The sequence below is a fragment of the Atractosteus spatula genome, chromosome 13 (assembly GCF_055471065.1).
Source record: "Atractosteus spatula isolate fAtrSpa1 chromosome 13, fAtrSpa1.hap1, whole genome shotgun sequence".
NCBI classification, from domain to species: Eukaryota; Metazoa; Chordata; class Actinopteri; order Semionotiformes; family Lepisosteidae; genus Atractosteus; species Atractosteus spatula.
Genome location: NC_142718.1, coordinates 24,971,569 through 24,996,160, shown reverse-complemented (window position 1 = coordinate 24,996,160; position 24,592 = coordinate 24,971,569). Strand labels below are relative to the sequence as shown.

Sequence of the window (24,592 nt, the reverse complement as noted above, 5' to 3'; positions counted from 1 at the left end):
CTAATGAATGAATCCATCTGAATTCAACAAAAAGAAGTTAAGTTCCAAACATGTTGGGAGAAAATCATAATGACAATGTTTTGGATTCAGTGGTAATGAAGAAATAAACAAGTGCTGTTATGGCTATAACATCACCCTAAAGAATTATTTACCAAGGGAATATTAAATCTCATGTATTCATGTATAGAAAGTACATCGCTATACAGTTGTAGTTACAAGTTATGCTTGAAAATAGGTGTAAGGCTGTGACTTAAAAAGTGCTAGTATTTCTTGCCATTGTGCATAAATGATAATTATATGCTCTTATATAATATGAACAAAGAGGCAGTTCATTTTGACCATTATTTATTCCTCATGTATCACATTTCATTTACAAACATTTGTAGGAGATCATATTTATAATTGCCAGTTTTATCAAAGACAGAGCCTTTATTAGATTTCAGATTTCATAACTGATAAAGAGTTTTATCCAGAGACTGCGTAGAAAACTGTGACAGAGCTGTCCTTTTTCATTTTTTGTGTAGTGACCATTTTAAAAAAGAATATACAATGGAAACCCAAATTGATTAGCATTATATAACTATTTTTAAAGTACTGTTTTTTCTAAAATGTTCTTGTTTTTGCAGGTCAGAAGTGGCTATTTTATACAATGACCGGTCTGTCCTTGAAAATCATCATGTAAGTGCAGCCTACAGACTTATGCAAGAGGATGAAATGAACATCCTGGTAAACCTGTCAAAAGATGATTGGCGGTAAGATGTTCTCAGCTTTTGGTTCCAACTTGTTAAAGTTCAGAATGTCATGCTACCAGAATACAAATCCATTTGGTCTAATTTTTCACTTAAAATATTTTAACATTACCAAGTGCTACTAAAACAGCTTAATAATAATAATTGCTTACACTTGTATAGCGCTTTTCTGGACACTCCATTCAAAGCACTTTACAGGTAATGGGAACTCCCCTCCACCACCACCAATGTGCAGCATCCACCTGGATGATGCGACAGCAGCCATAGTGCACCAGAACGCTCACCACACATCAGCTATCAGTGGGGAGGAAAGCAGAGTAATGAAGCCAATTCATAGATGGGGATTATTAGGATGCCATGATTGGTAAGGGCCAATGGGAACTTTGGCCAGGACGCCGGGGTTACACCCCTACTCTTTTCGAGAAACGCCCTGGGATTTTTAATGACCACAGAGAGTCAGGACCTCGGTTTTACATCTCATCCGAAGGACGGTGCTTGTTTACAGTATAGTGTCCCCGTCACTATACTGGGGCATTAGGACCCACACAGACCACAGGGTGAGCGCCCCCTGCTGGCCCTACTAACACCTCTTCCAGCAGCAACCTTAGTTTTTCCCAGGAGGTCTCCCATCCAGGTACTGACCAGGCTCACACTTGCTTAGCTTCAGTGGGTTGCCAGTTGTGAGTTGCAAGGTGATATAGCTGCTGTACAATGACATACATAATGAGTATGATCTTCACTCTCACTGTCTGCACTGACTTGCATTTGACCAAAGAATGGTTAATGTACTGTTATTTACTGTATTATGCCACAGAGTGTCACCTGTTAGAACAAGTCTCCTAAGGTGTTTGTATAGTGAAATAAGTTGTATTATCAGTATTATGTTCAGTATTATACAGTGTCTTGCAAAAGTATTCAACCTACCTCCCCCCCACAAATGTTCCACATTTTGTTACTGTCTGAGCTTTCAGTCATGGCACCTGCAAATAGGACTTCATATTTAGAAATTTTACAACTCCACTTGAAAAATAAACTGGTAATGTTTAAATAAATTTGATTTGTAAAGAAAAATAGATGTTTCTGAATTGCAGAAGTATTCGGCCCCATTCCTACACAGTGCTAACTTCTTCTTTGCTACTCCAGAGATCATAGAAAGTGTTTTAACAAAACATTCCATCCATTTCCTAAACACTTCATCCAATTCATGGTCACGGGAGAGCCAGATCCCATCTCAGCAAACAACAGTCACAGGGCAGTGTACACCAATCAGAGCACAGTCACACCAGGGCCAATTTTCCCATAATCCAGTTAACCTACAAGTTTGTGAGGAAACGCATGCAAACACAGGGAGAATACGCACACTTCACTCCGATAGCACCCCAGGTCTAGAATTGAGCCCAGGGCCCCAGCACTGCAAGGCAGCAATGCTGACCACTGCACCACCATACCACCCACAAAGCTAGATATTATAGTGTGAATTCAAATATTGTGTGTCCATATCTGGGTCGGAATTGGCAGACATTTTTGTTGTTCTACATCACGTACCAATTCCAGCAAAATGTGCCCAGTTGGAGCAGTGTTGAACACCTTTTGACGATTTTAAGAATATTCAAAAATGTTTTTCTTTTTTTAATTTTTTGTTTCATGTTTGAATACGCAGGGAGCTCCGTACCTTGGTCATTGAAATGGTTTTGTGTACAGACATGTCTTGCCATTTCCAGCAGATTAAAACCATGAAAAATGTCCTTCAGCAACCTGAGGGGTGAGTATACCCGTACTTTTTATCTGCACAAAATCTGAAAGCTCCCTTCCATTACTAACCCGGTGTTGTCTTTGGATTGTCATAGGATAGACAAAGCTAAAGCCATGTCCCTAATGCTGCATGCAGCAGATATCAGCCACCCTGCAAAGTCTTGGAAAGTCCATTACCGATGGACAAAGGCTCTGATGGAAGAATTTTTTAGACAGGTACTGTATCAGCTTTCAAAAGTGCAAACAATTAGCAATTTATTATAGAACTAACTTATAACAATGTGTTTTACTGTATTTTACATTAGGGTAAACCATATCACTTGCAAAGATTTTTTATTTCCTGTTTCAGTTATCAGATCTATCAAAACATTTAAATTACTCGGTTGAAGACGTCAAGCTATTAACACCTGATAAACATACATTCTGGTACCTGCCTTTGTCAAGCAAACAGATTATTTCAGTTCCATGAATGAACACTATTTCCCACTCAAAGTGTTACAAGAGTATACACTCTTAAAAGTCCCCTGCCTTCTTAAAAACACCCTAGTCTTACAATGGGATTTTTAATTATCTGGACATTGGTTTAACATCTCATTCAAGTACAACAGCTGCTACAGCACCCTGTCCCATCCCCATACTGGGTTATTGGCGTCTTTAAATTGTAGTCCAGATGAAATAGTGCCATCTAGTGGTCCACCAACAACAATAACTTCAGCATTTTGATTTTCCCGAGGTCTTCATTCTTATTACTTGCCTGTTCCAGTTTTGCCTAGTTTCAGAAATCCGATGAGGTCAGCCTACAGCATGGTAACACTGCTGTCAGATAACAAAAATGTCTATTGCAGTTCATCTTGATGTTATACATCTTTTATTTTTTAAATATTTAACATAGAAAATATACACAATAAGACATACACTTACCTTCTATCTACCTTATTACTAAGGTTATTTTTTTGTCCTTATGTTAATATTTGAGGTAGCTTAGAATGTAAACAGAATGTTTAGGGAAACTACAAATATGTTAGCACAACTAAGGAAAAAAGCAATTACATTTTTTTTCTAATCAAGATTTCATTAGAAAACCTTACTAAAATGTACTCAATGTGTAGCTTAAATTTGTAATACAACTTAGTTATAGGCCTTTGCAAGAAAAAAATAAAGGAATAACTTTCAGAATTCTGGCTTGTGAAGCACCACTGTTACAGTATACTGTATGGCTCTGACATATAATTGCTCTGTGGAATATAATTTACCCAAAATAACCTAACATTCTAATCAGGTTGGACATTTCTGTAAATCAAAATATTTACAGCAGTGGCTTAATGCAATATTTTATTATCGAGTTAAACAGTTTGTCATTGTGAATATATATGCATTAATACATGGTGCTTTTAAACTAGGTTGGTTCAGATGGCTGTAGAGCACTGTCGTTTGGTGCTATTCCCATGGACTGTGACAGAATATACACAGAAGGCACTACCATGATGCTTTGCTCTCCACCACGGGCGTGCAATGAATTTCCAATGTCTTAAATCACCTGGACAATAGCCAGTATACTGCAATCTATTGTGCCCTGCTTTTGCCCATGAGAACATATTCTCTGTATTTTTACTTTTTTTGTATTCCATCTTTCTTAGATCTCAGTCTGTTGTTTACACAATTTCTGACCAGACTAGCATGCCTTATAATCACCCTGTACTGTAATTACCTGCAGTTGATGATACTATATAAAAATAAAACGAGTCAAATGAATATACTGTAGATATGATATTTGTGTTAACTGAAGGTAAAAGAACAACTTTCTTAGTCTTTACCAGAAAATGTGAGTCTCCATGTGCATTCAGCAGCATTTAAATATCATATTACAAGTTCTTTTCCTCAGAATAATCAAGCTTACAACTTCTTTCTCATTAACTGAGTTATATTTTTTAGGGTGATAAAGAGGCTGACCTTGGGCTGCCGTTCTCCCCACTGTGTGATCGGAAGGCAACCATGATCGCTCAGTCACAGATAGGTTGTGTCAAGTTAACATTGTATTAAATTGTCTCTGTTCCATTAGATCTTGTTTTAAGCCTTCCTGTATTTAGTTGTGTTGTTGAAATAAAATTAAAAAAATATTACTAAAAAAATATTACTAATAAAGATACGATTTCCAATTCCCCACAAGGAGGTAGGCTCAGACAGCAAAAAAAAAAAAAACTCCTGTTGTGCCCTCCTCTGGCCCAGTGAGATGGAGCATGTGCTATGGTTTAACAGAATGGTTTCAATTATATTAATTCAATAATAGGATGACATGGTGGCACAGTGGTTAGTATTGCTGCTTCACAGTACTGGGGCCTAGGGTTCCAGGACTATCTGTATGGAGTTCATATGTTCTCCCTATTTTTGTCTGGGTTTCTTGCTGCTCCAGTTTCTTCCCATGGTCCAAATACATACTGGTTAAGTGGCTTCTGTGAAAAATTGTGTTTGTGTGTGCCCCGAGATGGACTGGTGACCCCTCCAAGGTGTATCATGCCTTGTGCCCACTGCTTGACAAGTTAGGGTACATCTCCCACGACACCACACTGGAGAAAGGTTCAAAAACAAATGGATGGATGGCTTTCATCAATAAAAAAAATTAACTTCACAGTGTTACTAAATTCATACTTACACACTACATACTGTATATAGTATAGTTCTTAATGAGACAAAATCTGACAAATTTGGGTAGATGAATGCTCTTATAATATTTTTTAAGAGTTAAGGACCAAGAGTTCCGATCCAATGTGATTCATTTTAATAGCCAAGTGAATATTTAACAGATTATGTATATGAAAGGCTTAGTGCTCTTTTCAGCAGTGTGGAGGCATGTAGGTTAGTGCCATTGCCTCACAGCTCTTCGAGCATTCAGCTGGTACCTGGGGCTGTCCCTGTGTGTTCCTTCAATGGGCTGGTGTCTCATTCCAGGAAGGATGTAGTCCTACCTTGTATCCTGCCTCTGACTGGGTTAGGCTACTGTATGTATTGCCTTGTCTATTTGTAGAGCCGAAACACTTACAGATAAGAATGTTTTACAGTGATAAAGAGCACTGAGAAACTATTTTGTAGGGAGTACATGCTGTTCATGAGGTGATTGCATCTTAAGGTCAGCAGAAAAAGAAAATAGGCATTTTTCTTTTTTCTTGCAGCACTCACCAGCAAATACTGAGTATTTTCCTAGTGTACTTATGTGCAAATTGTGTTCTTTTGCACAGGGTTCATTGATTACATTGTGGAACCAACATTCTCTGTTTTAATTGATGCAACAGAGAAGATTATAACTCCTCTTATAGAGGAAGCTTTAAAGCCAGGGAGTTCTGGTGTAAGAAGATCCAGGCAAGTACTAAATTAATGATATTTTAATCATAACTTGCAAAAACAGTTTTGAGTGACAGTGAACAATTTCTCTGTAAACCTATTATTACCAAACCATAAATTTGCCATCTGGAAAATAAGACACTTTGTTTCTTAAATAAGGAGATACTATATATAGTCTACAGTACTGTACACCATGATGGTTTTATCATTTATAAATATTGTCAAAGCACCAGTCTATTTTATTTAACACATTTATGTAGTATGAATTTGGTGACTCAAGAGGAATTTTTCCCGAGCAATTCCCGAGATGATTTTGCAAATTACTGAATTAAGGTTTAATTCAACTCAACTCAATTTCCAGCTCTTTCCAAGTTGAACTCAAAACCACAACTGAGACAGACTAAATGTATTACATATTTCCATATGCTATATGTATAGTAAAAAGATAAATATTATAATTATTCAAGATATCTCTAGCTACCTGTAGTAATATCCACATATTTTCATGTATCTACTTTCAGTTTAACCAGTGGCGGATCAGGGACGGTCGTGGAGTCTGTACAGAGACACAGCGCAGCTGATCAAGGGTCTTCCACCGACTACTCCCTGGCCAAAACTGACTTAAAACATTTCCGACGCAATCTGGCAGACGTAATTCAACAGAACAAGGAGAAATGGAAAGAGCTTGCAGTACAAGGTATTCAACAATTCAAAAGATTGTTTAAGGATATCCGTTGCATATGACTAGGGATTATAGCACATGTACCTTGACTGTCAAAGTCTTAGGGTTGCCAGAGTAACACCTTTAAAGGGATCTTTCTACACAAGATTCTGATACAGGTGCATCAAATTATTCATCTGTATGGCAGATTCTTTGTTTCAAGTTGCTGATCCTTTGCAATCACAACCAGTCAACAGTCACAAAGAAAAACAAAAAGACTTCATTGGTACTTTGTAAAATTATCACATAAGTCCTTTCTTTCATTGTTGATTTGTATGCGTAGACAGTGAAACCAAGATTTACAGAGTTATATATATAGGTTCTGTGTGCCATGAAGAGGCGAGAGCAGTGGTCTTTGACTTCAGTTCACATGAGAGGGTCCCATTTGTCAGGGTCCATGCTTCACATTCATATTATTGAAGAGATTTCACGGATTGGAGGAGCTGAATCTTTGAAACACTCACACCTTTGGTAATTGTTTTACATTGGTTAGCTCAGATGTGGCAAAAGGAATTCCGGTTTCACTCTCGCCCTGTATTGCACGATAATCCCTTATTTTTGCTCTCAAGTACTTTTAAGGGCTTTATCTTTGCTAGCAAATGACGGGTATGTTTTATTAAATAATTTTACATTCTCTCCCCCTCCTTTTAATTGTAGAAGAACGGGAAAGAAAAGCCGGGGAATATTCCTGCAAGGACCACAAGCAAAAGGACAAAAGAAGCGAAGTCACAGAAATCACAGAAGTCAGATTAACGCGGACAAGTTTTGAAAGTGGAAGTGAATCCGGGTCGGAGCTGAAGTCCTCCAATGAACTGAACAATACAAACTCCTCCAATAACTCTTCCCAAAACTCCTTAAATCAGGACACTGAGTCTCAGCCAGCTCCAGTGGAAGCTGGCTCTTCAGTTCCCAGTTCCGGCGGCTGGAATCATAAGACTGACAGGCTCCCATGGAATGGTAATTCCCTTTTAATGACCAGGTTTTACCTGGCAGCACGAGCTCCTTGCTTTAGAAGAAGATTTCAATAGCTCTTTCCACCATTAGAGGTTTAACAGTTTGTGTTGACAGCTTAAAACACTGAGGCTATGGGCACAATTTCTTTTGCTTAAAAGTTACAGTAAAAACATGAACAGGATGTGTGCACTGAGCTCACGTGTATTCTTATTTTGTTTTCCTTCTTATTATTCAGAATGAATCAAATCATATTATGGAACTCTTCAAAGTAATTTTTTAATAGCACTGAGCACTTCAAAATGATTTAAAGCATTATTTTAATGATTGGTTAATAAAGACGGGCTCTACTTAAGATTATCTTGTTTAAAAAAAAACGTTTTTGTGTCCACTCACAGTATGCCTGGACGGTATTTGAGTAGTCTATTTAATGATTGAAATTCCAGTTATTTGAATGGTCATAAGCTTATACCATACAGTATGTAACAAAATGCATTACTCTTTGCATTGAAGTCTCTTCACACAAGTTTGACAGTCATCTACTAAGATCGTACATCTAGTAAGGTCTTTTTCATGTGCTGCTTCCTTAAAAATACTAAGAAATCAGATACTTAATTTTATCAGAATATTAAAAGATTGTTTTTCACATCTTTTGATTCCATGTTATTTTGACGATGTTCCAGTTTGGTGCTCCAAACATCAGTGTGTAAAGTGATGATTGTGTTATTTCTTCCAGGAGAGAAACAGTCTGCAGCTGTGGAGGACGAAGCTCAAAATCCTTAAATCAGACAGTTGCAACTTTGCTTCCCTTTTTTTCAGTCTTGTAATGTATTATTTATTAAAAATGGAGTTTCCGCTCCCCTTTGCACCACAAATTAGTTTTGTACTTTTGTTCGCCTCATACGTTTTTTTTACGTACTTTCTACAGTATCAGTATATACATGTACAAATAATGTATTACTGTATACCTGGTACAGTATGTTATGACATGCTGATACTGCATGTCGTAACACACAAGTACAGCACACTAAACACTCAAACACTTTATCATAGCTGGAAGTAGGCCTACACACTATAAAATTCATAAAAATAAAAGTAAGAAGTCTCTGGTCCATGAGTAAAAATGTGCAAAGATCTGGAACACCCAGTGCAGTTGTTGTCAAAAATGACAGCAGAAGAAGCGTGGTAACTGAACTTCTGTCTTTCCTGTTTCATACCTGGTTGAACATATTCAGCAGGAGAGCATAAAGAGCTCAAGTTCACATAAATTTAAAGGGTTTGGTTTTTATGTGATCATTGGTTTAAAAAAATACTGCTCATCATTGAAGACATTTTAAAATTAATCTATCAGTACCATATCAAGGCTTTGGTATGGAATGACGTTTATACAATTTATCAATAAAGCAGTTTTTAACAATAATGCAGTGGAACAACACACACTTCGTCTTAACAACTGAGCTCTTAAATAGACCTGTTCTTCAGGTCTGCTTCCTCGCATAACTAAACCTAAATTTTGCTTTGTAGAACTCCCAGTAAAAATAAATTAATGCTTCAAATAGTTTAATTTAGAAACAATTGTGGCTAAATGGTTTGTTATAAGTTAATTTGAAACAAGTTTTTTTAACCATCTATTCCTTTTTTGTGAACAATTTTTTTATTTTCCCCCAAAACACAACAAAATTGAAAATCACTCCCCTCCCTGTATTAACCATCCTCCTTAGGGGTACTCTCTTCCAAATTCCGAACTAAGGTCCTCTAATATACAGCCAAGCAGCTACAATGAAACACACTTGTAAAAAGGCTTTGACTGCGTCAGCAACAGTGCCCTATTCCTCCACTGTCCCCCAAATAGCACCATGGATGTTAACAGTGGAAATTTACATAATGTATACAGGTTATAAATAAATAAGTTCACGAAGATGGTTTGGGATGAATGACAACAGCCAAGTTCACTCAGCCATCAGTAATTTCATATGTATCCACCCCTTTTCTAACCGTTTCCTCTAATTCAGGTTTGCAGGAGAGCTAGAGACTTTCTTGGCAAGCAAACAGGCACAAGGCAGGGTACACCCTGGATTGGACACCGTCCATCTCAGGGCAGACACACACATGCACACACTCACAATTTGAGAAAATTTTCCTAGATGCCAATTAACCTACAATGTATGTTTTCGAACTGTTGGGAGGAAGCTGGAGCACCTGGATAAAACCCACAGGAAACTAGGGAGAACATACTGTACGTACGGTGTATATCTCCACACGGACAGCACCCCAGGTCCAAAATTGAACCCAATTCCTTAGCACTTCAAGGCAGCAGTGCTAACCACTGCAACACTGTGCTATCCTTTCCTGATGGGATCTCTTGACATTAAAATTATAAGACCTACTCTATACATAATTCCCCTTTCTCCCTCACACTTGTCTTGCATCCCTCCTCCACCTTTGCTGCAACCACTTGGTCACTCCTCCTCCTGCTGCTGCTTGGGCCAGGATTTAATAGAGAAATATGAATTTTAATAGAAGATAGGATCAGATAGATAGGAAGTTAGGTAAAGGAATGTGGAAAACAGCACATCATCATCTAGCATGGGTGACACATGTAAATGGGAGTAAACTCTGTTCCTCAAAGAAATGACTGGGAATATTAACATTTCACTCATCTGATGTTTTTTTAAACTACATTCAGTGCTTAGACCCAGAACAAGTGTGATTTCAAATTGCACTTTGAACACAATGTGGAGAAAATTGGATTGTAATCTTGGCCAAAGATTTACTAACTTTACTAGTTCCTCAAAGGTGAGTAACTTTCATGCTTTCATTTAAACCTTTCGCAAACATATTCTCATCGACACTGATGTGTTTGCATTATATCTGTCTGCTCCTTGTCTTCCATGTCTCTTATGCTAAATTTTAAGAAAATGCTTTAAAAGTCTTTTCATAATTTCAGAATCTTGCATACTTTCAAGAATGTTGCCTTAGAATCTGCATTCAGACCTAAAAGGAAGAATTCAGACAGGAAAAATGGTCTGGTTTTTATCCGAAGGCCATTTCCTTGAATTATTTTTTTAAAAAAAGGGAAACTATCAATTTTGATGTATTTTTCCTTTTTGTTCTTGTGCTCATATTGATGGTTTTTGTAAAACATCAGTACCATCCAGGGCTTATGGCCCAACTTCCAAGGCCTCCACCCAGAGTTCAGATTTGCAGTGTGGAAAAGCAAAATTTGATTCCAGGTTGACCCACATACTGTACCAGCTGTGGGTAGAATTTCCCAAAGGCACAAAATTGTGCACAAAAGAATGAGAATTGTATCACAATGGTACTGCATTAAAAAAAAAGATTTAGCTACTGTATGTTTAGGTTTATCAGATTTAGGAAATATGCATCTAGAAAACTTGGTATCTTTGGGTTACTCATTGGATTTTTACTAAGGAAAAAAAACAATCAAACAGAATGTGGGCTGCAAAATGTGAAAGGCATCCAAATGCAGTAGCTTTCCGACCTCCAAGTTACGAAACTAAATTCTAACACCATTATTCACCAAAAAGTAAGCTACATGACTCAGTCGTTGAAATGTCACTCCATTGGCAGAAATAAAGAATTAAAATATGTTTTAGCATTGGAGCATATTCTTTCTTCTAACATCCGTGAGCTGAGACCATGTGATTTCCAGACTCTCAGAATCTGAGACTTTTTCATTTTACCCATGAATTCAACTTCTAAATAAACTGCATAGAATTACTGCTTTAACCCTGAATTTTAAAGTTAGGCTTACTGTATGTTTTAGTGGACTGTTCTCATGCAATTTTTAGAATTGGAAATCATTCATATAAAACTTCTTAAAAGTGTATCATTTTTAATTAATGATGTCTAATTGCATGAAAAGACAATTATGACCTGGAAAATTCAGTGCAATAACTTCAAAGAAAGAATATTTTTTTATATCATGACCTTTTTTTGAATTACCCAAAGTTATGTGATTTTATTTTTTAACTTTTACTTGATTTAGGTGAACTGGACTGGGGATGAAGTTAAGATTAGTATACAAAAAACACTTCTTTCTGTGGGTTGTAGAAATGAAATATTAGACAATATTACTTCAGTATAAAATGTAAATATAAATTCTTATAAAATCTCCATTATTCATTATGAGTTTGGATACACTTTCCATTTATTTTGTTTTCAAATGCAAAAAATAAGAGGATTCAGCATGTAGAAAGAAACTTTGATTGTTAACATGTTCGAGACTTCTGGGTTGTGTCAGCCTATGGTGGTCTCGAAGGGCCAAACCTAACCCCCCCTCTAGAGGCATATTTATAGTGTAACGGGAGGAACCACATGCATGTGTAAAGGGGGAAATTCCATTGTCGTTTTCTATTTGAAAAGGGTAAAAGATAAGTGGTAAAATGTTGTTTTGGATATATCTGTTTTTCTCTTTCCTTTGTGAACCGACTGAATGAATTATGGAATTGTGAACTATTTTATATGTAAAAAGATAATGGTTCATTCCAGGGTGGAGGGGCTCATACACAATATAAGCTGCTGCTCAGGTTAGGAGGGAGGTGTTGTTTGGTTGGGAGGGGAGGTAGTTGGATGTGCTCGTGATGCTCGTGATGCTCTAACTGGTTTAGTGGTGGTTTCTTTTTGCTCCTGATTTAAGAACTGTTTTTTTGTAAACTTTTTTTCCCTTATTTTTCATTTTTCTTGTTGGGAAGAGGAGCACTGTAAATTGCACTTGATATGGCACCGTCGCATAGCACTCGGTTATCATTTGAGAAAACGGACCTACTTTGACCATTGCTCAGGGCAATTTGAGACAATTACCTAGGTTTACCCCCCCACATCTCGGCAAACATCCTCTCTTCTTTGAAGCTTTCCATCGGACCATGATCTTAATGGTGAGGTACATGTTTTTTGAATTCCTAAAATTTGACACACTCTCTGAAATTCTGCAGATTTCTGCCCTGATCAGAATGTAATTTGATAGGGATCCCAAATATAGTGAACATTTGATTTACCAGTACTTCAGCTACAGTGTTAGCTTCCAGATTCCTTATTGGATCAGCATCTGGCTATTTAGAAAAATAGTCAATAGACACCAATAAATATTCAAAACCAGACTTTGATAATATTAATAAGCACTTTTCTGGACACTCCACTCAAAGCGCTTCACAGGTAATGGGGACTCCCCTCCACCACCACCAATGTGCAGCATCCACCTCGATGATGCGACAGCAGCCATAGTGCACCAGAACGCTCACCACACATCAGCTATCAGTGGGGAGGAAAGCAGAGTAATATAGCCAATTCATAGATGGGGATTATTACACCCCTACTCTTTTTGAGAAACACCCTGGGATTTTTAATGACCACAGAGTCAGGACCTCGGTTTTACATCTCATCCGAAGGATGGCGCCTGTTTACAGTATAGTGTCCCCATCACTATACTGGGGAATTAGGACCCACATGGACCACAGGGTGAGCGCCCCCTGCTGGCCCCACTAACACCTCTTCCAGCAGCAACCTTAGTTTTTCCCAGGAGGTCTCCCATCCAGGTACTGACCAGGCTCACACCTGCTTAGCTTCAGTAGGTTACTAGTTGTGAGTTGCAGGGTGATATGGCTGCTGATCTTAGGAAAGGCCTGGCAATGTCTATAGCTACCCTTTCCATGCAGTTACCCACAGTGTATGTTTGTAACAGAGGTCTTGCCTTTTTCTTAAGACCCTTCCTAGCTCCACAAACAGTGCATTTCCTGTACCATTTTGCCACATCCTGCCAGTAATTCACCCAACAGAAGTGTTCTCTCACCTTATTCAGAGTTTTACCAACACCAAAATGTCCTACTGTGGGCAAATTGTGAGACAATGTTAGTATTTCATCTCTTAAGCTCTCTGGAGCTAGAAACTGGTATTTGCACATTCCCTGCTGGTTTTCCCCATCTCTGATACAATAAACTGAGCTCCAAGCTGTCCCACTGGGCCCAGCATGCCTTTATTTACTGGCGTAGGTGACAAATGTCCTTCCAACTGTGTTTTACCCCAGATGTTTTCCATTGTACAATGTGTCCTATAGTATCATCCATTTATTGTTTGTTCTGGAGTTGTGCTTAGTTCCATCTCTAACTTCAATTTTAAAGTCAAATTGTTACAGATGTTGCATCCACCTAGCTAACTGTCCTTCCAAGTTCTTGAATCAAAATAACCACTATAAAGCTGAGTGATCAGTGCAGACTGTAAACTGTTTTACCATACCAGTAATGGTGAAAACGTTCAATGCTTCAGATTACTGCTAGCAGTTCCTTGTGAGTAACACAGTATTTCAGTTCAGGTCCAGTTAAATTTTTAACTGAAGTATGAGATGACTCTTTCTTGTCCATCCTGTATTTGAGACAAAACTTCTCCTAAGGCATGTGCAATGACATCTGTGTCTAGGAAGAAAGGAGCTCAAGATGGGGAAAACTAAGACTGGGGAGTCGATTAACCTTTTCTTTAGTGTTTGGAAAGCAGTTTTACAGTCTACTGTGAAATGTTTACACCCTTCTAAGTTAGCTCACACAGGGTTCGTCATATACTAGAAAACCTATGTATGAATTTGCAGTAATTAGAGCACAGTCCCATAAAAGATTTTACTTCGGCACAGTCTGAAGGCTGAGCACATGAATGGATTGTTTCAATCTCATCTTGATCTGTTTGTATCTCTTGTTCACTAACAACGTGCCCTAGATACAACACTTCCCTTCTGAACAACTGGCACTTTTTGGGGTTTAGGTTTAAAATTAGCAGCATATAGTTTGTCAAAAACCTGCCTTAGATTTTCCAGATGCTTTTCAAATGAAGAGGCAGGCACTAGGATGTCATCTAAATAAATTAAACAGACATCCCATGGCAGACCAGTTAGCACACGGTCCATCAGTCTTTCAAAGGTGGCTGGTGCATTACACAGCCCAAATGGCATTATATTAAATTGATGCAGTCCTGTTCAAGCTGTAAAAGCAGTCTTTTTCCTTATCTTTCTCTTCAATTTCTACTTGCCAGTAATCACTTTCCAAGTCCAGTGTTAAAAACTACACAGAACCAGAGGCCGACGATAATCTACACAAAGCCATGTGCTGCCATCTTTCTTTCGCACTAACACAATAGGTGATGCCCAGAGACTGACGGAGGGCTCTATCACCCTGTGTGCCTCCATTCAGCTATAGTTTTGTTTACATCCTCTCATTTTAGATATGGCCCATGTCTGGGAGCCTGTTTAAATGGAGCTGCTGTGCCCCAAAGCATTATGAAGTTGATTCTCCCCATAAAGTAACAAATCAACCTTGTCCTTCATGATTTGTTCAAACAGTTCTGACTTTTTTATTGTTATTTCTGACCCTGTGTCAATTACAGCCTGGATCTGGATCGCTTCCAGTACACAGTCCTGAGTTATCCCCTTAGCTTAACCCTGTAACTGACCTGATCTGAACCCTGTCTTTGGGGCTCGTGGCTAACTTCCCAGAATGTGCTCACTAATCTGACATGTAAATAGTTTTCCGACCTTGCTGTTGAAGAGGACCTTATGGGAGTCACCTCTCTTTGTGGCAGTGCTGTATTTTCATTTTCTCCCTGCTCTTGCTCTTTACATTTATTATAAAGGTTGTGACTGTGACCTCTCCATCTACAAAAACTGCAGAATAGGTTCAGAACCCATACTGCTTCTGCCTCAAGGTGCAATGCCAATTGTAAGTCTTTCATGTTATTATCCCACTTATAATGTGCAGCCACCAGTTCGAACTACCTGATATAAACAGAACATTCATTTTGTCCATTACCTTTTGGGACCTTTAATGGTTTCCAGTCAGAAGTCCAAACCGGAGAGTCCAGGGGCAATGTTGGCAGCTGCAGAGAGGAGATGGGGTGTGCTGTCATATCAGCTCTATTCAGCTGGAGAATATGATTGAGCACTGCTTCCGAGTCTGCTGCCTGTTGCACATGAGGTCCCATAGAGGATGGAGCTTCTATTATTTTACCCACAGGCAAAATACCCCTTTCTCATTTAATGAACAACTCACTCTCTACAGCCGGTTTTCTATCCATTCCATCCTATCTCCACAGACCTCTACTCTTTCATTAACCACAGTCACTGCAACATCCATCTGCTCCTCCTACTTCCTCAAGTCTTCCTTTACTTCATCTTACAACCCTTTTACGGCTTCACCCATAGAAGCCATAATCCTTTCCTCCATGTTATCCATTTTCACTCCCAGCTCTTGTTGTCCATGTTTTATTTCGGTCACTAGGTCATGTTGTAGTCCTGGTAAGCTACTATTCACTTCAGCTGAGAAACTGCTAAACATCTGCATAAGTGTACCTATTTCACTCTATCCTACAACCCTTACAGTTTTCTGTTGTGCAGCTATAGGGTATGGTTCTATCTCTGCTTCAGAAAATAAAAATATTCTAAAAACTGCACCCACAAGCAGGAAAGACGTTCCTAACCGAGGTACCTTTTACCTAGGAGACCCAAAGTCCCTAAAAAAAGGATCAGATACTTACTGTACCTCTAGACAGGTTTTGATTGGATGATCATGAAGAAGGAGTTCCCGCCTGGGGCAAGCTTCAGGTTCTTGTCGTCAGATCTTCTTCCTCTGCTCTCTTCTCTCCCTTCTTGTCCTTTTTCTTTTTTCTTGTCCTTTACTTCTGTGGTCTTAATGCGACCTTATATAGGGTGTTTCTGGACTGCTCATTGAAAATCATTAGCCCACAACTTAGTTACCTAGGTATACTTAAAGGTAAACTTAACAATTGTTCTTGTTCTTGATTCGGGACCCCTCACATCTCAGCAAACACCCCCTCTGCTTTGAAGCACTTATTCTGCCAGGTGTCACAAACTTTATCTAAACCCTAAGAGACACTTCCTAGTCACCTATAGCTGTATGATAGCATTGTAAATGTATCAGCTGTGAATCTTTTAATTTTCCATAATTTCTTTTTTTGTAACCTGCTGCTGAAGTGTTGTATAAAATGAGCATATCACTGTAATTTAAATACCACTTAAGTTTGGCTGCACTTACCATTTTGTTTACTTTTACTTGGAAATAAGACTATTTAGCATGTAGAGATGGTGTTTTTTTTATTTTGAGATTATGAATATTTTTCATTGATAGGTGTGCAACTCAGCCAAAACTGCAAAACTGGGCCAAATTTGTTTTTCCAGAAAGCAACAAACCAACCTTTTTCCTGCTTTTTAAATGGATCCTAAAGCACAGCAAATATATCACAAAATGTCTAGGTGTTGTCAAACCCTAACCCTAGCTCAGGCTCTCCTAGAATATACTGTACTGTATATCTATCACGGATGTCGGATGGGACGAAGCGTGGAATGGCAGGAGAGCGAAAAAGACCCTATGCGTAGTGGCAAGACGGGGGTTAGCACGGGCTCAGCTGTTCAGGAAATGCCGTATAGAAACCTATGCCCTCAGGTAGCAGACGTGGGGCGACCTGGTGCTAAGCGGGTTTCAGGACATCCAAACCTCAATGCTGAGCCAGAAGCAGAGCAGAAGAAGGAAGTAAATAGGCTACACAACAAGACACACCAGAAAGACACGAATAATCATAGGGAACTAGGAACAGGACAGAAGTAGAGCGCCCTCTAGGAGTACTGGGCGTGACAATATCAAAAACCTTGCCTTAAAAAGTTGTGTTCAAAAAGTTACCCAAATGACTCAAAATTAGTCAGAAACATTTAAAATAGCAGCTTTTCAGAATTTTAAATGTATCTGCTGTGAATCGGTTTGAGTTTTCCAGTTTTATTTTTTTGCAACTTTCTGCTGTAATGGAATATAAACTGAGCATGTTTTGTGTCATCTACAGGCCAGGACAACAATTCTCTCTAAAGTTTAGATAAAACCAAACATAGTCGCCGGCGTCTGCAGCACTTAAACATAAATTATTCATAATTGTAATTATTCAGGTTATTTTTAACAACTTAAAAGTGATTCCCAATATCTTCTAAAACAAACCGAGAAAAAGAAACAGAGAAATGAAGTCTTTTTTCACTATAATAAAGCTTTTTTAAATAACCGCCATTATAAACCGATAATAACAACAATCTCACACACCAAAATACAACCTCAAAATGAAAAGCTGAGCAAAATAAAATTAAATGTTACTGTATATGCCAGTGAAAATCAAGTTACATACCTGCTAGTCAATGGAAATCGAAAGAGTAAATTTGTTTGCCTAACCAAGATGACCATGTCTGACTAAAGGGGATCTAATTGGTTCAAATTGTTGTCATTCATTATTTTTTCAACCATTCAGAGCCCTAGGAGTGACTGCTCCTGTAACCTGACTCAGAAAAGAAACAAAAAGGCTTTGTTAAGATAGCAACAGAGGTCATCTATGGTCAACAATTCATAGCTACTGCTAAGCTGGCAGTGAAAGAAAGCAATGAAAAATCCTCTAGCACTGCCTAGAGGCTTTTTTATTGAATTGGAATAATTATTATAACTATTGTTATTGTAACGAATACACCCCTGCGCATAACAGGGATGTTGACAACCTTAGGTAAAGAAGGTCTTCTTTAGCTCAGTCGGCAAGACCCCTGTTGAGAGACACCAGAGACCTGGGTTCACACCCACACGGTGGAGGGACACCCAAGAACCCAAATCTGTTACATTGGTGTCAGGAGCTGGATGGGATTGCCGTTTGCTAAGGACAGCAATTTAAGTGGGGGAGAGCGTAACGAATACGCCCTGTGCTAAACAGGGATGTTGGGCGCCCAGGCTAAAGAAGGTCTTCTTTAGCTCAGCCGGCAAGACGAACTGGGGTGGGAGTGGCGATGGCACAAGCCCAAGAACCTGAATATGTTACTTTATATATATTTTTTATTTTTTCAATAAATTTTCAGTATAAGACATCTGATGGTTTACACTTAATGCCCAAGGGGTTAGCTTGTAGCTTGAATTTAAGCGATAAACCAGGCCTTTACTGCATAAACTTCCAGAGATATTAAAAAATGTTGGAGGGGGAATCACACCAGGTGGAAAATGACTTTTTTAGCAGCAAAAAATAAATGCAAAAAATAAGAGTAGCATCTGTAAATATTTCTTTTTAATTTTGAGTTTTAACCATTTTTCAGTGACAGGTGTCAAACAGTTTCTTAACATTAACAATATTAATTTATGGATCTAAATATCATATATTTGTATAGCAGTTAGTAGTACGGGACCTTCTGGGTGATGGATAAGCACTTTAGCACTGACCACAGATACGTCCAAATGTTTAAAAAATAATCACAAGTGAACAACTCACATGAATTGATGCAGATATATATATAAAGAAAGTGGAATATGGTACTACTACCAACTATATAAATATATTTTATTTAGATCCATAAATTAATATAATTAATGATGTTCAGAAACTGTTTTTAGTTTCACCTTTTTTTACATCAATAATGACAGCAACCATTTACGGAAAAGATTAAAACATTATAGCTTTTAATAAAGTATATAAGCTTAATCTATCTCAATATAAACTGACTTTATTCATTAAAGTGAATTTAAAGATAAACAGCAGGGAAACAGATTAAATGACGCAACCGTTTCACTAACATCTAACGCACCACAAGTAACATACTGTGCTGCGTTACAGGTGCCACATTTTGAAGAAATGATGCATGTTCTGATCTGTACATACTGTATATACTGTAGAGCATATGGCTATATTGTAAAATAATAGATAACAATTTACAATACCCTCTGAATAAATATGTTTATCAGAGTTACTGTAGGATCACTAACATCATACAGTATATTGATCAGACCTAAATCAAAGGTTATTTCAGGGTTTCTATTGGGAGGTGTAACTAAACATTTGTTGTTACTGCATATAATTGTAAAAACCTCAAGTTTTATTGTTAGTAATAATAATAAAACTTAATTTTATATAGTGCCTTCTCAAAGTGCTTTTTTGTTAGCCGTTTCTCATTTGTAATCATTCTTATATTTTCTGCACAAATACTACTCTGTGTGAATTAAACCCTGATGAAGAAAACATGGCAGGGACACTTCCTGGCAATATTGCCTGTCTAAAGAGTCCTCATTGTAGCAGGTAACCTGGCCAGAGGAGACTCAGCTTAAGGTAATTCATTTTTTAGGAAGAGTTTACCTAAAAAATAGAATTTATATAGATTATTCAGGTATTACATTTTTGGATCGATCATGATTTTCTTTTTAGGGAATATTTAGAACACATGCTGCATAACCGTGTAAAGGAAATTGCAAATGCTGGTCTTTGGTGAAATCTGCATTAACAACATTCACAAGCGGCATAGTAAACTATTTCAATTAAAGCTTTTCTATCGAGGATTCATACTTTTAATGCCTACCTATAATATTGAAGACATTGAAGTATATGGCTTTAATGTTGATAAACATGTTGGAGTTTCTTGAAAAGCATAAATAAAAATATATTAATGTATATCTTTGTATTAGGGGTGCAAGATGTATCGGAGGCCGATATATTATTCTTTGATAAATAGGAAATTTTAATTATTATTATCATTCCGATATTGGAATTACAGTCGATAATTACAACCAATAATGTGGCGCCCTATTTTTGTTTGCACAACTAGACTGGGTACAGTACAGTTGCTGCACAGTGAAAATGTTGGTGGTGTGGAACTTTTTCACCAATTTTTAATCAATGATCCATCTTTACAGAGTTTTAGCTTTCTTACCCTCATTACACATCAAATGTGGATTATAGTGTGAACTTGTTTTAAAATGCAAAAAAGTAAAATTATCAGTTAAGCCTTTGTCACGACTTCTAGTCTGAGAGCATGTCAAATTTAACGACTGCAGTTGCTGAATTTTGCTGCCTTTTCTGTCCTAGAGGGTGTCAAATTATACGACTAGGGATTGCAGGGGGTGACTTATTACACGATTCCCTTACGACTTTTCATCACGGTTCCAAGTCTCGTATTGCGCCATGCAGCTTTCCTTCTTTCCTTGCAGCCACATTGTACTTCTGGTTGAGCGCTCATTGGCTGTTGACTGTTGCAGACATAAGAGCCCACCCCTACGACTAGCGACTTGCTACTAGAAAATCAAACCTGTATGATTTTACCACAGTGAGTCACAGAGAGTCGTAGAGGCTATTATGAGTGCTATGACTGAGTCGCTGGGGGTGTCACACTACACAACTGATGGTAATGGGTGCACTGCGACTCTCTACAACTCACTGTGATTTTCTTACGATTATGTAAATGAAGGCTACGACTGAAAATTCTAGGAAAAGTTGTGTAGTGTGACGCTGGCGTTATCGTTATCTGTATTGGCCACAACAAGCTGTTAATTATCGGTTATCGTTATCGGTCCAGAAATTCTATATTGGTGCATCCCTACTTTGTATATATTATGCCGTGTGCTAGACTGGCATCACATCCAGGGTATATCCTGCTTTGAGTCCGTTGCTTGCCAGGATAGGCTCTGGCTCCCCAGAGCCCCTGATTTGGATGAAGTGGTTAGAAAATAGAGGGATGTCTGTATATAGTATAAGGTTTCTTATAATGTGATGAAAAGTTGCACTGACTATATCCTTTCACTAGGGGGAATAGAAAGGTTTTAAATAGCAAGCATTGCTTACACAAGGGTATGTAATCCTTTATATGTAAGAATAAACTGTCACAACAGTGACTTCATTCCCCTGTGTCATTCATTGCTATTAGTTTTTTTTTTAATCCACAGTAAAAAGCTTGTAGAGTTGGAAAATTTACATTCTGGCATATAAAAAGTATAACTACTGTACTTAATTCAGTTCATCAATCAATGGCATTTGTAATAATATTTCTTTTGTTGTTGGAACAGGCAGTTACCAGTTTAATCCCCATGGCTGAAATAGGAAGTCTATGCCTAACAGAAAATAGCTTTTATTATTGCAAAACAAGTGTTCTGTGTAAGAGTTTCTGTTCAGTCTATTCAATAAATTACCGTGTGTAATTTACAGTACCATTTCAATTTCCAATGTACACATACAATTTCTTTCACTGCCTATGTCACTGTAATAAATCATGACAATAAGCAGTGAAAGAGATAATCCTTTTATTTGGGTAGATTTACCAGTTACTGCTTTGTAATGTAACCTGGCAAAGTATTTTTATTAATTAAGTCTGTACTATTTCAGCATCTTATTTACTTTTTTCTGCTTCAGATCAGTTATAAATGCAGCATATTTCCTTGGACTGTTGCCTCAGTTTTTCTGCAGATGCTGCCTGTCTTTGGGAACGACACACTCCCTAGACTATTATTGACACAGGCCTTATTCTGATAAACATTTCTCTCTAAATTATTTTATTTATACAGTACTTTACTGTGCTAAGCTGATATCACAGCAGTTTACATCACTTTTCAGTTAATGCTTTGACTTTCATACTTAATGTTCTCTGGTGTTAAACAAATGTTGTCTTGCATAATGGTTTGACAGTTTTGGGGCCATTTTTGAACTACATAATATTCAAAAATTGCTGCTTAAGAAACAATGCATTTGTATTTTTTTGCAATAATGGGTACAAGAGGGCAGTATTTTTGCACTTTTTCTTGATTCTGCTGCTACACATTCTAAGTTGATTTGCTTCAGGTTTTTCCATAAAAATAGGTATGATTTTGATTAATCAATTAAGTCACGCCTCACCTGGTCTCATTAAAACAATGTATACAGCCCAGCCATTCCAAGTTAAAAGGGACTGTACTGACTGTATCACTGGTGATTGCGGTCAACACCATAACAACCAGTCTGAAAATGTGATCAAGCTGTCTCCATTCTGAAAGAAAAACAGTGAACTGTACCTAAATAAGTAATTGTTGTTGAAGACACAGAGGGCCCAAGTCTTACTGTACATATCTATAACAGCAGTGGTACCATGTTGTACAGGACAAGACTTGAGGTACTGTAGGTCAGCCCTGTTCCTTGCTATTTGGGGAGTTATTTTGGGAATATAACTAGTAACTGGTGCAAGAAATGCTTTTATTCTCCCTTTTATAATGACCTTCTGGCAATGATCTTAAAAGGAATCACCTTGCATTTGTCCAACTCAAGCACCAGATGGTTTGAGTGAGGCCAACCATGAAGTATTTTGTATTTAAATTAATTGAATTAAATTGAATACACTATTTTATTTTTCTATAATACACTCTCAATTTGGAACTTGGAATAACCAATCATTAATCAACTAAGTTGATCACTAAAACAGCCAGCAAAAGTACCACATAAATGGTGACTGTGGCTGCACTAATCGAACAAAATCGCTGGGCTCACCTTCAAGCAGGAGTTATTAATGATGATGGTCAAATGATGTATCTCTTGCTCACATGTCTGCATATTTGCAGGCAACAAGTAAATCACAGGGGTTGATGTTCAAAAGCAAACAAAGAATACCCTGGACAGCGGATGCCTAACCAGTGCAGACAGTATTAGCTGGTAGGTAATGGTATACTGTAGCCCAGATTAGAACCGACGGTGTCTACAGTATACGGCTCAGTCTGCACTCTAAGGAAGCAACAAGGGAGAAACTGTACTTCAAGGAAGAAACCAACTGTGAAACATGAATCACAGGGCAAAAGAAGAAACCACACGGAAGTGCATTTAAAACTGACACCAGAAGGCACTTCTTTACACAAGAAATAGCTAGTAGCTACTATTTACCAAATGTGCTAGATGGGTCAATTGGCCTCCTTTCTTATAACATTTCTTATGTTCTTAAATGAAGAAAAGTGCATTTCACAAGAATGGTCTCTTTACAATGTAACACAAAATAATGTAAATTTTATGTTGTAGCCACACCACAAAAAAAGGGAAAGCTTCTTTGTTTTGGTATATTCCAATCTTTCCCATCTTTTTTCCCCCAGTATTATTTCTGTAGGATGAGGAATTTGTGCTAAGATCATCCAGATACGTCCCCCAATGTTAAGAATAAAAGAGAAAGATTCCAAAAAAGCTAGTCTTTCTACAAACTGTATGTTTCAATGGAAGCACCAAAGGCCTATAAAATGTTTTCTTCAAAACAGTAAGTTAATTAAAAGTACATACATTTATTATTATGGAACCTACAGTACATAATATAGTACAATTATTCATAAATGCAAATTAGACGGCCCCTTTAGCATTGCCAATAAAATCATCTAATTTTATTATCAATGGGTGTTTCACAAAATAAAAAACAGCAACCACACATTGCAGTTGACAGTAAAGTAAAATAACATATTAGTGGATAAGACATATTCTTAAGAGCTAAATGTTTTGTTTAAATATTAAAATAAATTCAATTAACCTATCTTTCTGCATTTGTTCTACATTGCCTAAAAACACAAAGAATATTAATTTAAATTTAAATAATATTGTACATGTCCTCCCCAAGACAAATGGACTGTAAATGGATGGATAGCTTGATACTTCACACAAAATTTGAAGCCTTTTAATTTGCTTCTGAATAAAATTGTAATAAATAAAATAACAAATATAATAATTAAAAAAAAAACTATATTGGAAGGATGTTTGTTAAATTACTCTAATATTATGACCAAGAGCTGCGCTAACTAGAATATTCCCCTAGTCAACATGTTTCTTATTGAGCATTTTTTCTTCTTTAGAATGTAGATACTGTGTAATTAAAAAAATACAGCCAGTGGGACTTGCACGAGTACATCATCCTACTCGGAGAATTCTAAACATTTAAAGATTTTAAACGTGATACATTATCATATAAGGACTACCTGATGAGAAAATTTTGTGTACCCTAAAGATAAAAAATGGAAATATCATAGTTTCGCCATAATTGTCTAATTGAATCAAAATCAGTCTTTATGTTCATATCTAATAGTGTTTATAGTAACTAGTTCCATGTCTTTTGAATAAAAATATGTATGATTTAAACAAGCAATAAGTAATTAGGTTACAGAGATTAAAAAATTGAGCCACGAGTTTCATCAGCTTAGTTTAGGGAATAATTCAAATCAGTTGTTTAAGTAACTACAGTAGGCACATCTTGAGGGCTGACTATGGAAGGTCTCACCCCATATAATGATCAGAAACATTGTCAGCTTGG

The 24,592-nt window shown here is 37.4% G+C and overlaps 1 protein-coding gene across 1 annotated transcript in view; it reads left to right on the top strand.

Annotated features, from left to right (window-relative positions):
* pde1a (phosphodiesterase 1A, calmodulin-dependent) overlaps positions 1-8,384 on the top strand; it is a 68,995-nt gene extending 60,611 nt beyond the window's left edge. Inside the window, exons 9-16 of the mRNA XM_088930357.1 lie at positions 627-752; positions 2,410-2,511; positions 2,597-2,717; positions 4,434-4,515; positions 5,735-5,855; positions 6,359-6,534; positions 7,216-7,515; positions 8,246-8,384. Coding sequence (XP_088786483.1) covers positions 627-752; positions 2,410-2,511; positions 2,597-2,717; positions 4,434-4,515; positions 5,735-5,855; positions 6,359-6,534; positions 7,216-7,515; positions 8,246-8,292 — 1,075 coding nt within the window. The 3' untranslated portion in view covers positions 8,293-8,384. The remainder of the gene's footprint in view (positions 1-626; positions 753-2,409; positions 2,512-2,596; positions 2,718-4,433; positions 4,516-5,734; positions 5,856-6,358; positions 6,535-7,215; positions 7,516-8,245) is intronic.
* The last annotated feature ends 16,208 nt before the right edge of the window (positions 8,385-24,592 follow it).